The sequence below is a fragment of the Hemicordylus capensis genome, chromosome 4 (assembly GCF_027244095.1).
Source record: "Hemicordylus capensis ecotype Gifberg chromosome 4, rHemCap1.1.pri, whole genome shotgun sequence".
NCBI classification, from domain to species: Eukaryota; Metazoa; Chordata; class Lepidosauria; order Squamata; family Cordylidae; genus Hemicordylus; species Hemicordylus capensis.
In genome coordinates this window covers 126026304-126042220 of record NC_069660.1, presented here as the reverse complement: position 1 = coordinate 126042220, position 15917 = coordinate 126026304, and the positions used below count along the sequence as shown (strand labels likewise).

At 44.0% G+C, this 15917-nt stretch overlaps 1 protein-coding gene across 4 annotated transcripts in view; it reads right to left on the bottom strand.

The window, feature by feature from the left end:
• Positions 1–15917, bottom strand: part of PLPPR5 (phospholipid phosphatase related 5) — a 241699-nt gene that overhangs the window by 6696 nt on the left and 219086 nt on the right. For 3 of the 4 annotated variants that reach the window (XM_053248523.1, XM_053248524.1, XM_053248522.1), the window contains 2 exons: positions 14802–14978; positions 8430–8549 (listed from right to left, as the gene is read on the bottom strand). In XM_053248523.1, the coding sequence (XP_053104498.1) occupies positions 8430–8549; positions 14802–14978 (297 nt within the window). The remainder of the gene's footprint in view (positions 1–8429; positions 8550–14801; positions 14979–15917) is intronic. The other variant, XM_053248525.1, reaches the window with a different exon arrangement.

The window sequence follows — 15917 nt, the reverse complement described above, 5'->3', positions numbered from 1 at the left end:
GAATGTTTTAAAGAAGATTGGAAACCATTCCTATTATACCTAAAGAACTATTTTTCTAATGATTTTTCAACAGGGTTTGAAATTTAGTAATATTAGCAGGTTGAGTATAGTAAAATCAAGTTTGTAAGGTATAGGATATATGTTTTGAATTACTATAGCAATGGTTGAATTGTATAGTTAGTGATTCGCGCAGATTGGTGAGCGGGAAGTCAACATTTGTTTAATTGGATGTAACAAGATTGTTAAGATATTGTAAAAAATCAATAAAAATTTTAAAAGCGAAGATGTGCCTGTCTCCATCTACTTTCTCCACACCTTTCTTTTTATAAACCTTTCATGTCTATCCATATCCAACATGGCTCTTCTTCTGTATGTATATAAATATAAATATATGAATATGCTTATGATTATTTATATAACTAAAATATATGTATTGGTATGGTTCTGGGCGATGCACAACAAAAACACTCCCAGTTCTTTTGGGAGTACATTCCACAGTCTATCGGCAGCCATAGTCAGCAATCTAAACAAGTAAGTGTGTGTGTGTGTGCGTGTGTTTATGTGTGTACACACATCTTGTCGCTGGAAAAAACTCCAGCAACACTAGTGCCCCATATTCTTTTTCTCATTTCTTTGTTTCATATCCTTTAAGGAAGTAGTAACTGTAATTAAAGGTAAATATTTTAACAGGAATTCTGGAAAGACTACTACTGTAGTCTCTAAAATATGTGAAATGCCTCATACTGTGAGAAAGGCAGCTTGTTCAGTTGTGGTATACTTCATGTAGCCATTGGAAGTTCCTGCCCTTTCTGCCCTGCAGAGTAGTGCTGTGATTGCTTTTGCACTCCCCAATGAACCTGAGAACCCTGAACTTGCCTTTGTCAGTAAGGGCTACAAAGCAAATGAAAGGATTAGTATTAGGATCAGGATACTGCAAAAAGTAGGGATGTGCGAACCGGTTCGGATCCGAACCGGTTCGGGTCCGAACCGGTTCCGGTTCGGAGGTTCGGATCGAACCGAACCACCCCTGGTTCGGTTCGAATCCGAACCGAACTGGGGGTGGTTCGTTTCGAACCGGTTCGGACCGGTTCGGATCGGTTCGGAAAGCTGAAAATTGGTCAGATGGTAGCTGGCACCCAGGGGTACCTGTCACCCAAACCCCAAAGCAATCGGACACTCGTACGATTTTTTATGAATTTTTGAAAAATATTTTTATTTTTCTCTCATAGGATATAATGGGACCCGAACCAGGCCATTATTTCTTATTGTGGAGCACTCATGGGTGCCAACAACCATGCAAACCCTGAAGCAATCAGACACCCCTATGATTTTTTATGAATATTTGAAATATTTTTAATTATTTTTCTCATTGAGTATAATGGGACCCGAACCAGTCCATATCCCCTGTTGTGGAGGACCTAGGAGCACAAAAGCAGGGTGGGTGGTAGACAGGCATGGGTGCCTACCACCCAAAAAATCTCAAGGCAATTGGACACTCCTCTGATTATTGGTGAATTGTTAAGTGTTTTTGAATTCCTCATAGAGAATAATTAGGATTGCAGCAAATGTATAGCTTCACGTCGGGGGGAAAGGGGTGTCGTAGAGTGCAGTGTGGTGGGTGGTAGTTCCTAGGGTGGGCAAGGAAGCTATCAGAATTATTTGAAAGGAATTGGGCAAAGAGGTGATTTTTAAGTGATTTTTGAAGTTTACGCGTCTTTAAGGTTTTTCCTCATAATAAGTTATAATGGAGCTTTCAGCAGCCCTATAAGTGCACATGGGGGTGCTGGGGTGGCCCAGAGCAAGTGGTGGTGTAGTGCACATAGGGTGCCAACCACCCCCATGGGTTTCTAACCCATGGGGTACAGGGATCTCTGGTAGGGGCACCCCCATGGGTACAGGGTTCTCTTGTTTCTGAGGTATTGAGTGTGGATTCTATGATAGCAAATGAGATTTTCAATGAGACACCATCAATCCACTCTAATATGCTATCATAGAATCCACACTCCACCTCCTGCTTCTTCTCTGTGTGTGTGCTTAGTAGGGGTGTGCAATTTGGGATTTCGGGTGATTTGGCTCGGACCCGAACCGAATCACCCCCGTTCTGTTTTGTGCCCGAATCTGGGTCACCCGAATCACCCTTGATTTGGTTCGGATTCGGATTTAATCCGAATCCGAATCGATTCGGGGGGGTAAAAAGGGGCCCAGGGGCAAAATTTTGGGGTGGGGTGGTAGTGCCCAATGGGTAGAGTCTACCACCCCAATTTCAGGGGGATTGGGCAAAGGGCTGATTTTTGGTGAATTTTTAAAGTTTTAGTGACTTTGGGGCAGTTCGGGGGCATAGCATGGGATCTGGGCAAAAGGAGTGGGGTGGGGTGGTAGTGCCTAATGGGTGCAGGCTACCACCCCAATTTCAGGGGGATTGGGCAAAGGGCTGATTTTTGGTAAATTTCTGAAAATTTCATGTCTTTGGGGCAGATTGGGGCATATTGGGGCAGAAAGTGGGGCCTGGGGCAGAATAGTGGGGTGTGGTGGTAGTGCCTAATGGGTGGAGGCTACCACCCCAATTTCAGGGGGTTTGGACAAAGGGGTGATTTTTTGAGAATTTTTGAAGTTTTAGTGACTTTGGGGCAGTTTGGGGGCAGAAAGTGGATCTGCCCCAAAATAGTGGGGTGGGGTGGTAGTGCCTAATGGGTGGAGGCTACCACCCCAATTTCAGGGGGATTGGGCAGAGGGCTGATTTTTTGAGAATTTTTGAAGTTTGGGTGTCTTTGGGGCAGATTGGGGGCAGAAAGTGGATCTGCCCCAAAGGAGTGGGGTGGGCTGGTAGATAGTGCCTAATGGGTGGAGGCTACCACCCATCCCCAATTTAAGAGTGATTGGGCAGAGGGGTGAATTATGGTGAATTTATTTGTATGAGGTTTGTCTTCATAAGGTGAAGTGTGCTAAATTGATTACTTCCTCATATTATTCATAGTAAAGGAAAGTGTGAAAAAGTGAAAGTGGGGTCATGAGAGTTGTTTAATTGAAAAATATCTCATTTGCTATGATAGAATGAGAATTCACACCTTTTCTATTCACCATAATTCACCCCTCTGCCCAATCACTCTTAAATTGGGGATGGGTGGTAGCCTCCACCCATTAGGCACTATCTACCAGCCCACCCCACTCCTTTGGGGCAGATCCACTTTCTGCCCCCAATCTGCCCCAAAGACACCCAAACTTCAAAAATTCTCAAAAAATCAGCCCGCTGCCCAATCCCCCTGAAATTGGGGTGGTAGCCTCCACCCATTAGGCACTACCACTCCACCCCACTATTTTGGGGCAGATCCACTTTCTGCCCCCAAACTGCCCCAAAGTCACTAAAACTTCAAAAATTCTCAAAAAATCACCCCTTTGTCCAAACCCCCTGAAATTGGGGTGGTAGCCTGAACCCATTAGGCACTACCACCACACCCCACTATTCTGCCCCCGCCCCCACTTTCTGCCCCAATATGCCCCAATCTGCCCCAAAGACATGAAATTTTCAGAAATTTACCAAAAATCAGCCCTTTGCCCAATCCCCCTGAAATTGGGGTGGTAGCCTGCACCCATTAGGCACTACCACCCCACCCCACTCCTTTTGCCCAGATCCCATGCTATGCCCCCGAACTGCCCCAAAGTCACTAAAACTTTAAAAAATCGCCAAAAATCAGAGGAAGGTCCAATCGACTTGAAATTTGGGTGGCAGGTAGAACACAAGGTCCCCTTTCAAACCAGCTATTTTTTGAGATCCGAACCGGTTCGGTTCGGATCCGAACCGGTTCGGATCCGAACCGAACCGGGGGGGTGGTTCGGCAAAACCAAAACCGAACCACCCTGGTCCGGTTCGGACCCGGTTCGGACCCGAACCGAACCGGGAGAACCGGTTTTATGCACATCCCTAGCAAAAAGCACTGGGCACACAGTAGGCCCGGCCTGGAAAATTTCATGCTGGTCTGCACCTTTGGACATGGAGCAGAGGGCAAAGCCTTTAATCCCGCAAACACCTCAGACAAACTAAAAACTATTTTCTCCTGGTAAACTACCCTCTATTTAGGTAATAGTTTATATTATCTTTTTAGATTATAGTTTATATTATACATCTAACAGTTGGTGAATTATGGTACTTTGACTTGATTGGAGCGGGGGGTGGGGAGGTTTTGGCTTTGTCACAGGACCGGACTGTATTAGTACCATTTCCTATGCTACAGATTGTCCTTCCAGACTATGATCTGTATTTTTATTGAAAAACCATTAAAACTTTTTTTAAGAAAGAAAGAAAGAAAGAAAGAAAGAAAGAAAGAAAGAAAGAAAGAAAGAAACTTGGGAATCAACAAAGCCTGGGGCATGGCTGGGGTTGCCAACACTTGAAAAGGTCTAGCAGCTGCCTAGAGCACAGGGGCATGTGAAAGGATGAAGAAATTATGCTTCAGAACTTTATAGACCCTCTCTGCTGTTTTCACAATGCTTGCAGTGCCCGTGGGAAGGCAGTACTGCACTCTTTAAGGGGAGAGGCACATCTTTCACACAGTGGAAGCCTACTCAGGCATCTTGCCTGGAGATCCACAACACCCCAAAAGCCGGCCCAGCATGGAGGGTCTTTTTGAAGCAGTTGCATAGGAGAGAGCTCTGTTGCTTGGTACTGCCAACAGTACCTTTTGTGAGCTATACAGCTAGAAGGAACCTGCCAGGACAGAAATGTACTCATTTCAATCTTGAAAATTACCCTCAGCCATGTTTCTCCTTTCCTCCTCTTAAGGGCAATTAGCTTAAACCCCAGGTCAAATTTCTATCTAGCTCTTTAGTTTTTATAGTTCTTGGTTTTAAACTTTTTATTAATAACTATTAATTTGAAACTTTGGCAGCAGAGTAGAGATGGAATAATGGTGTCGGCCCCACAGCTGCAGCCCTGTGTGGAGATGCTAGTGAAGGGGGTGGAGTTGGAGAAAAAGGCCCCTTGGGAGGACAGGGATTGGGTGGCCCATCCACTTGCTTGGCCAGGGAAGAAGGAGCAAGCTGGAAGAGGGGAGGAGTGTCCTAAATGTAGGGCTTTATTTAAGGCAGGGGCTGCTGAAGATGAGACGATCAGCAGGGATGGGGTTTGTTGGACTGGTGGACTCCCGGAGAGGAGCACGGACATTTGCTCCCGCTGAAAGGCTAAGGAGTGGAGTGTCTATACTTCCCTCCTCCCCAACTCTGAGGCAATGCCTGTGCCTGTAAGTTAGTGTGAGAGGGTGGGAAGGTTAATTGGAGAATTCCTCCTCCCTAAACATGGACAAGGGGTATAAATATTTTCAAAAAAATAAATAAATAAAAATAGCACCAGTGGTACATCCTTCTAGTTATTTTTCTTAGAAAATAAGTGGGGGGAATAGTTTGAGGTAAAGAGGCATATCAGTCTCATTCTGTCTTTGGCCCTCACAAAACCTAGGCAAGTCCCGCCTTGGAAGATATTCTTGACTGCATCCCTTGGATCAAAGAACAAGATCCATCAACTCCTGTGCATTACACTGACCCAACCAAGCCCCTCCCCATTTTTTTCTCCATTTCTGCAGGTGGATAAAATGGGTGGTAGGAGAAGTTTGCGAAGAGGGTCTGGAGACTTCCCAAACGTTTTGGCATGGGGCAGGTTACCTTCATTACAAGCAGCAACAGTGGCAGCATTTTACTGAAAATGCTTCACCTTCACTGACAGCAGTAATGGTGGTCACAGCATTAAACCCTATTCCTGTTTTTCTTGGAGGCTGGCTCGTGCCAGCCACCATTTCCACCTCCCCACCCTGGATAATGTTGGGAAATGACTATAATATAATATAATATAATATAATATAATATAATATAATATAATATAATATAATATAATATACAGTCCTCTGCTAACTGGGGAAAGAGGTACCTTTTTAACGTGGAGATTCTCTTTATTTAGCAAGGGGAGAGTAACTGGCCCTATCTACCCCCAGCACAGTACCTTCAGGGGCTGTTGCTGGTGTCTGTCTTATGTTTCTTTTTAGATTGTGAGCCCTTTGGGGACAGGGATCCATCTTATTTATTTGTTATTTCTCTGTGTAAACCGCCCTGAGCCATTTTTGGAATGGCAGTACAGAAATCAAATTATAATATGATATGATATGATATGATATGATATGATATGATATGATATGATATGATATAATATAATGCATTTTGGTGTGTGTGGGGGGAAATGGTGCCCCACAAGGGCCATGTGGAGGTCTTCATTTCTCCTCAGAATGCACTGGGAAAGACACTACATCATGATGTTGCATCAATCCCTGGTGCAATCTGGGGATAATTATGGTGACCAGCAGGAAAAGCATCAATGCTTTAAGTTCTGTGCTGCCATCAGTAAAATCAAGAGGATACTGCCATTAACACCACCAGCAATAAAGATAATCCTCCTCATTAAACATTACAAAACTTGTGGAGTTCATTCCTCCCCCCACCACTTGAAATCGCCCCTCTTTGAGTAAAACACATGAAATTAGCTGAAATAAATTTAGCTGAATTTATTCTGGTCAGCACGAATACAAACTGTATTGTTACACATGGTGAAAGCTGCATTCCAAGTTCCTTATGCTGACAGCCATGGTGGCATGGCCCAGCCTTCCGGAACCACCCTGGGTTGATTTGTATGATACTTCTTAAACCATCCCAACTATTTGTGATAAGGACATGTGCGTGCCGTGTGTGTGTGTAAGTCCTTCTTTCCTCTCAGCATGCCTTTCCCAAAGTGTGTGGGTGTGTGTAGGGCTCATGTGAATTGCTCCACTGCACATGCTACAAATGCGAGTTACTGGCTGACATCCTGCACCACAATTTAACCTTGGTGTTGGAAAGCCACTGGGGCTGTTGCACATGGAAAAGGCACAGAAAAGGCAGCCCTGGGCCTGTAGAGAATCTTCTTAAAATAGCACGCAAGCACTTGCATCACACGACTTCCATTGGAAACAATGGACTGGGCAGAATATTGGCCACTGTGATACCTGTAGAGGAGTGGCTCAAATGAACCAACCCCTCTGTAACTCCTGTAACTAGGGAAAGGCATCCCAAAGAGAGTAACTAGATATAGCAATAATGCTCTGCTCTGTCAGTACTTTTTTTGAATACATCCAATGACATATTTATGCATGGACTATTGTATAGCACACACTTATATTCAGACTGAATGTCAGGGATGGGACACGTCTGTGCACAGCTGAACGTAAATCTAGACCTCTCAGCTCAGGTTGCCTGAGCACAGTGGCTGAAGCTGCAAGTGAGAGCCTGAAGCAAGCAGCAAGCAGCAGCTTGAAGAAACTTTGATGACCAAGCAAAGGCTCCTAGTATTTCTATCAGGCCTGGCTAATTCCTTATATCCAGCATTCAAGAAAGAGACCAAAGGAAGTCATCTTTGGACATTTATATTGAACTCCCAAGAGACTTACAAAATCAGATTTAGACCCATTATTGCACATTGTTTGTTTATTACAAACTTTGTAATGCATTGCAACATGGTTTACTAGACTGAAAAAAGTTATATTAAGATATGATATATATATACTGGTTACATTACACCTTTTTTACAGCAGTATCTGGATTCCCCCTTCATTTCCCCCCAAAACAAACAGACCAAAAATGCCAAGCAAGTTAAACCAAGAGGCTCTACACACAATCTGTGTGCAGAACCTTACCGGGTTCTGTGGGGACAGCGGGCTTGGCCGCTCTCCCCACAGATGATCCCCAGGCTAGCCCTGGGGAGCCGGATAGGCTGCCCACACGACTACTGGCTCCGTCACTGAGGTAGTATGGGTGGAGGGCGGGGATTGGTGGGCCGCCCGGCCCCCAGAAGCCTGAGAATGCCCTGCGTGAGTGAGTGTGGCATTCTGGGGAGACCCCCAAGGCCAGGAGGCTGCTTGTAGCCTCCCGGTCAGAGGTCTACTCGTGTGTAGCTGTGGCACGGCTCTGCGCTGCAGTGGCACACAATCAACTAGATGGGGTTAGTGGTGTGCTCACTCCCCTAACCTCGTTTAAAGGGGGGGGGCTTACCAAGGTTTGCTGCCGGGAGCCACGAGGCTCCTGTGGCAGCACACAACTGCAGGAAACTTGCCGTTTTGACATCTTTGAATAGTTGCACAATCCTCAGGGAAGTGTTTCAGCCATCAAAGAGCACTTCTGGAGCAAGGGGAGATTGGTGAAAACTGCTGCACTCTTGCAGAAGAATGACCACACTTCAGAAATGGAGAGGCTAATGCTGCACATATGCTTTTCTTAAGCACATATGTGTCCCATTACTCAGGACATTAGCAACTAGTTTCTGACTATGATTCAGGAGATTCACTTGTCAGTCATTAGAATTTAGCAAAGCAACCATAACAATTAAGATTAAAGAAGAAAATAATCCAGACAGATACTACCTTTTCTAAAGGACTTTCTACTCGAGGGATGCTGATCATAGGCATGTGGGCCAGATTGTCCATGTGAGAATGTTCATTTTCTGGTTGTCTACCTCTAAAATTATTTACCACACACACAACCTAGGGGGAAAGGAGGAAATTAGATATTGCAACACGATTTCACAGATTTGGTTCTGAACATCTTCATTCACTGCACAATGTGCTCAGATATAAATATTAATTATTAATGCACTACTCTGAATTGAATGAGATTTCAAAAATATCTCCACCAACACAGGATGTAACTTAATACAGTTCCGTTTTGTTTTATTATATAGTTTGTTTATTTATTGTTAAATTTATATACCGCCTTTTATTAAAACAATCCCAAGGTGGTTTACAGCACAATTTAAAGAACAAGATTGTAAAAATGGCACAATTAAAATACTAAGCAAAAAGTATGAAACAAATCTGATTAAAAAATTTAAAACACAAGCATAAAAACAATACAAAGTACAAAGAGCAGCAGCAGAGATAAGATATCGTTTAAAGAGTAAATCAGTGTAGCTTGTTGTTTCATCCAGCTGCCACTCAAGGCATGCCACTGACACAGTAAATGAATAGGAAGGAATGGTTTCAAGCTGTTTTTCAATTTAAAACCATGTGCACATTCTCACATATGCATTCATGTAAACTGATTAACAGATCTATGTATAGCAGGGCTGCTCAACTTCGGCCCTCCTGCAGATGTTGGCCTACAACTCCCATAATCCCTGGCTATTGACCACTGTGGCTGGGGATTATGGAAGTTGTAGTCCAAAAACAGCTGGGGGGCCTAAGTTGAGCACACGTGATGTATAGTATAGTCATGGGTACGGGGGAGTCAGGGAGCAGAAGGGACTGCACCCCTATCATTGACTCAACCTTTTAAAAACTTCAGTACAGTATTTTCTGCACTAGTATTACAGAATAATACAAATGCTTAGCTTAATGGATGTGCTATGTAACTACAGACTTTGTGGATTTGAGATGAAATGGGCTTGTACTTTCACTCTCTTAACAGGATAATCAGTTATGTAGAACTCATGGACAGACCTTTTGCAACCAGCTTGTGCTGGAGAACCATGTCGACCTGGGTACAGAGATCTCACAAATCCACCTCATTTTGCCCTGCCATCCCAACTGGTGATGTAGCCTTCCAATACATAAAAACAGTTATGGTGCCAAGTCCCCTTAGAAGCTCAGCAGGACATCCATGTGGGTGGCTGCCATATTTGCTTACCAACAATGCAAACTCATCCTTGTTGCTGAATCTACTGACACAACATTGCATTATGGCTAAACAAAGATGGTGGATACCAACAGCATAGCTGCTGAAGAGCATTTTGGGCAGCCACTGCCACTAAGATATGGCCCCCACAAGGATCTGGGGGAAATGTACCCTGACGGCACCGGTAGTGGCATCCCAGAGTGCACTTTGGCAGCCATATAACTTATGCCCACCATCTTTGTTTACCTATAATGTGATGTACTTGTCCCTGTTTTTATGTTACTAGATGCAGCAATAGGGACAAGCTCATTGCATTACAGATAAACAAAGGCAGTGGCTGCCAATAGTGCGACAACCAAGAGCACTCTGGGTTATCACTACCACTAAAGAAAGCTCAACAAGGATTTGTGGGGAGGCTTAACTTTGCAGCAATGAAAGTGGCAATGACTCAGAATGTTTCTGGCAGCCATCATCTCAATGGTTGCACTAGTGGATGTCATCTTTTGGAGCAGGGCCTCAGGGGATGGTCATGAGTCCTTTGATGGCCATGGATCCTCAGCCAGTGCATTAGTTGGCCAACTCCTGATACCAGCCATGTATCAGACTCACTGAAATGAAATTATGAGGCTTGGATAATGGCCATTGCACCCAGACCCAATGAAGTCACAAGACAAAGAAATGGATTCAAAACGGGCCACAATTTTATTCAAATTATTCAGAAACAAAAGAAGGAGTATTGGGTCTCCACCCCACACAGTGCAAAACTAAGTATTCACTTACCACAGTGAATCAACTTAATTGAGAATGGGCAATACACCTTGGCTCCAGCCAGCATCACCCCTGAGCCAAATCCTGCCATCTCAGCCAACCTACTGCCAAAGCTACCTGCCTCGAGATCACCTCCCTCAAGCCGTGAAGTCCTAGGAGGATGATCCCTGAGTAGGCTGAAGTAAGTCCAAGGCCAGCACTCCTTGAACCCTAAAGCCTCTAAGGATTGCCAAGGACTCCTCCTGATGCCTAATACATGCTTTAAGGTGCTCACCACCCTGCACTGCCCATTTACACTACACTGAGTTGCCAGCTGGTCTGTAAGCAAGAGGAAGCAACAAGCTTGTATTTCTCTCCTAAAGAAGACATCAAACAAGGGAACACAGCAAAGAAATAATCAATCAATCAAACAACCAACCAATCAAGAAATCAAGCTTTTAAAATGACACCTGGGGAATAGTCGTCAGGAGCTGAGCAGTATCCGGTTTGGTAAATGCCATCCCGTAAGGTGTGAGGGTGTAAAAGGTTCAGATAAACTAGAAGGGGACAGAGCAGAACCACTTAAAGAGCAGACAGGAAGCTGTGCTAGCTGGTCAAAGAGATCAAAGTACCAAAAGAAAGATAGCATACACCAGGTAAGAGATTCAGCATATAGGTGCTTATATGCCAATGCCGGAGGGCTTGGTTGCTAACGAAGAAATAGATATAGTGGGCATAACAGAAATATGGTGGAACGGTGAGAACCAGTGGGACACTGTTATTCCTGGATATAAACTCTACAGAAAAGACAGGGAGGGGTGCCTTAGAGGTGGAGTGGCACTGTATGTTGACGAAGGGATAGAATCTAACAAATTAGAAAACCTAGCAGGAACAGAGTCCTCCACAGAAACGCTGTGGGTGACAATACAAGGCCTGAAAGGAAATGTGCTGCTGGGGACATGCTATCACTCTCCGAATCAAAATGCTGACAGTGAGGAAATCAGGGAGATGTCAAGGAGAGGCAGGGCAGTAATAATGGGTGACTTCAATTACCCACACATAGACTGGGTAAATTCACAGTCAGGTAATGACAAAAGAGGTGAAATTTCTAATTACTCTGAATGAGTGTGCCCTAGAACAGTTGATCTTGGAACCAACCAGAGAGAAGGTGAACTTGGACTTAATCCTGAGTGGCACCCAGGACCTGGTGCATGATGTCACTGTCATCAACCCCTTAGGGAACAGTGACAATAGTGCAATCAAATTCAGCATACCTATGTGGAGAGAATCACCAAAGAAGTCTAATACAGAAACTTTGAATTTCAGAAGAGAAAACTTCTCCAAAAGAGGAATACGGTGAAAAGAAAGCTGAAAGGGAAAATGAGTAGACACACTTCACTCCAGAATGCATGTAATCTACTCAAAACCGCAATACTAGAAGCCCAGTTAGAATGTATACCAAAAAGGAGGAAAGGTACCACTAAGTCCAGGAAGATGCCAGCATTGCTAACTGGTAAAGTCAAAGAAGCCATAAAGGGGAAGAAGACTTCCTTCCAAAATTGGAAGGCCTGTCCAAATGAAGAGAACAGGAAGGAACACAAACTCTGGCAAAAGAAATGCAAGTTGACAATAAGGGAGATGAAAAGAGAGTTTGAGGGACATTTAGCTAAAAGCATCAAGAGGAATAACAAAAATTTCTTTAACTATATCAGAAGCAGGAAAGCTGCCAGGGAAGTGGTTGGACCATTAGACAATGAGGGAGTGAAAGGGATTATTAAGGAGGATATGGAGGTTGCAGAAAAGCTAAATGAGTTCTTTGCATCTGTCTTCATGGCAGAGGATACTGAGCATATACCTGTTCTTGAACCAGGCTTTTCGAGGATGGAGGTTAAAGAACTGAGTTAGATAGAAGTGACAATAGTTGATGTTCTAAACCAGGCATCCCCAAATTGCGGCCCTCCAGATGTTGCTGAACTACAACTTCAAGCATACCCAGCCACAAAAATTGTGTCTAGGGATGCTGGGAGTTGTAGTTTAGCAACATCTGGAGGGCTGCAGTTTGGGGATGCCTGTTCTAAACTGCCTGGAAAAAGTGAAAACTAGCAAATCGCTAGGAACAGACACCATCCATCCAAGAGTCCTTAAAGAACTCACATGCAAAAATATATAACTTACAGGTATCCCTACAATCAGGCTCTGTAGCAGAGGACTGGAAAGTAGAAAATGTAACACTGATTTTCAAAAAGGGATCCAGGGGTGATCTGGGAAATTACAGGCCGGTTAGCTTAACATCTGTTCCAGGCAAATTGATGGAAAGCATTCCCAAGGATAAAATTGTGAAGCACATAGAAGAACAGGCCCTGCTGGGGGAGAACCAGCATGGCGTCTGCAAAGGTAAATCTTGCCTCACCAACCTTTTGGAGTTCTTTGAGAGTGTCAACAAGTGTGTGGATAGAGGTGATCCAGTTGACATAGAATACCTGGACTTCTAAAAAGCTTTTGACAAAGTTCCTCATCAAAGATTCCTGAAGAAACTTAGCAGTCATGGGATAAGGGGACAAGTACATGTGTGGATGGCTAACTGGTTGAAGGACAGGAAACAGAGGTAGGTATAAATGAAGAGTTTTCAAAATGGAGGGAAATAAGAAGTGGGGTCCCCTAGGGATCTGTACTCAGACCGGTGCTTTTTAATTTATTCATAAATGATCTAGAATTTGGGGTAAGCAGTGAGGTGGCCAAATTTGCAGATGATACTAAACCCTTCAGGGTAGTGAAATCCAAAAAGGATTGTGAGGAGCTCCAAAAGGGTCTCTCCAAACTGGGGGAGTGGGCGACAAAATGGCAAATGTAGTTCACTGTTGGCAAGTGTAGTGATGCACATTGGGATGAAAAACCCCAAATTCAAGTATACACTGATGGGATCTGAGTTGTTGGCGATTGATGAGGAGAGGGATCATGGGGTCATGGTGGACAGCTCATTGAAAGTGTCGACTCAATGTGCGGCAGCTGTGAAAAAGGCCAATTCCATGCTAGGGATCATTAGGAAGGGGATTGAAAATAAAACTGCTATTATCATGCCCTTATACATAACTATGGTGCGGTCACAGCTGGAGTACTGCGTACAATTCTGGTCACCACATCTAAAAAAGGAAATTGTTGAACTGGAAAAGGTGGAGAAGAGAGCAACCAAGATGATCAGGGGCCTAGAGCACCTTCCTTATGAGGCAAGACTACAACACCTGGGGCTTTTTAGTTTAGAAAAAAGATGACTGTGGGGACAGAGGTCTATAAAATCATGCATGGTGTGGAGAAAGTGGATAGAGAGAAATTCTTCTCCATCTCACATAACTCTAGAAGCAGGGGTCACCCCATGAAATGGATTGCCAGGAAATGTAGGGCCAAGAAACGGAAGTACTTTTTCACACAATGCATAATCAGCTTGTGGAATTCTCTACCACAAGATATGGTGACCTGGATGGCTTTAAGAGGGGTTTGGATAACTTCATGGAGGAGAGGTCTATCAACGGCTACTAGTTGGAGGACTATAGGCCACCCCCAGCCTCAGAGGTAGGATGCCTCTGAATACCAGTTGCAGGGGAGAAACAGCAGGAGAGAGGGCATACCCTAAGCTCCTGCCTGTAGGCTTCCAGCGGCATCTAGTGGGCCACCATGTGAAACAGGATGCCGGACTAGATGAGCCATGGGCCTGATCCAGCAGGGCTGTTCTTATGTCCTTACTGTGCCTGCCGTTGTGACTGGGAAAAACCTAACTAAGGGTAGCAGTGAGAGATAGGCGAAAAAGCCAATCAGCAGAAGGGCAAAAAAATCCTACCTGGGCACCAAAAAGGTGACCAGTCTAAACCCACACTTCCCCAAGGGACAGGAAGGAGGGGTTTGCTTGCTAATGCCAGATTTAAGGGCAAGGAGAACAGGCCTGATGACAAAGCATGCTGGTCCCACCCACTCCAACCCCTAAATCAATGGAAAAGCTCTAAAAATGCCTCAGGCTGCATTTGAATGAGGCTGAGGCAAAGAAGTCTCATTTTACTTCATATGGCTTTAAAAGAGAAGTCTTTTAACAAATTCCTTGTTGGTGCAGAAGCATAGACACAGAGCTCCTTCTACAAAGCCTGACCCTTTAGTTCAATGGAGGGGACACTTCCATATAGGTAAAAGGATGGACGCATGGGAAAACCTCATATAAAGGCGAGCTATGTGTCCATCACAGCAGATACTGGGTTCTGAATTAACATAATTATGTCCATTTATTAGAGTTTTTATTCAGGTAACTGCATGCATTTTGATGAATGAACACAGTAAAAAACTCCTTCACAGCCAAACCCATATGGATCTTTCTTGTACGTGGCTATACTTACCAAAAATACTGCTATAGAAGAACCAACTAGAAATCCTGCTATCACGTCTGACCAATGATTTCGATATTCTGCTACTCTGTTGATACCAGTAAGAAATGCCATGCACATTAAGCCCAAGCATAGCACTGGTTTTGCTAGCCTTGTTCCTCTGGCTTTTATCGTGTAGGTGATATACATCTGGGGGGGAAATAAGAAAAAAATTGAAAGCAATATCACTTTTCATTAAATTCCTATACTGATCAAAACAGTTGGTGCGCACCTTTTTAAAGAATATCAACAAAATTCAGATGCAAGAAGTACCAGTTTAAGCCATAATCTAAAGAAGCAATTTATGCATAAGTAATGGTACCACAGACAGAACCAGAGTTTTTCTGAATTTTTTCCACTGAATAAACTGACAAAGAGCCTTGACAATAACAGAGAACATTATACCACCACTGTCAGCTCTAAAAAATTTCTGGCACTTTCAGCAGTATTGGAGACAGCAAGTGCAACTGTGCAAATTTAGTTTCTCGCATTTTCACACACACTAACTGAGGGTAATTAATGCTAATCAATCTCATTGTGTCGACAATAGTTAAGGCTCTTCTACATTTAATTTAAAAAAACCCAAAAAAAACCTCTTGTTGCTTAAATTTCCAGCAAACTACAGTCTCACCAAAAACATCTTGCTGAGGTCTATGGCCACCCACCAACACTGGCTGATTCTAGGTTGAACTGTATTCACTCAAGGCATGTTCAAGGCTGAACTGGAATTTGAATCCAGCTCTCCTCCCAAGGTCTGGGACTAAAAGCTGCTATTCACAATATGCTGCTTGAAATTGCATCTTATGCCCTGGCTGCTTCAGGCAGCAAGCTGTTTGGTGGGTAAGCATCTCATCATGCTGATGCACACGCAATTTTTCTCTATGCTGCTTCCAGATATTCTTGGTGGCAGCTTGGGCAGAAATCATGGGCTGGGGCCAGTCCACATGGCAATTCATTACAGTTTGCTGTGTGGAACATCTACCAGCCCTCTTGCAGGCTATTAATTTCTGTGGACTTAATTTGTAAGGCTGCAATAAATCACTGAAATGTGCCTCTCTGTGCATAGGAGCACACATGCACTTGAACAGA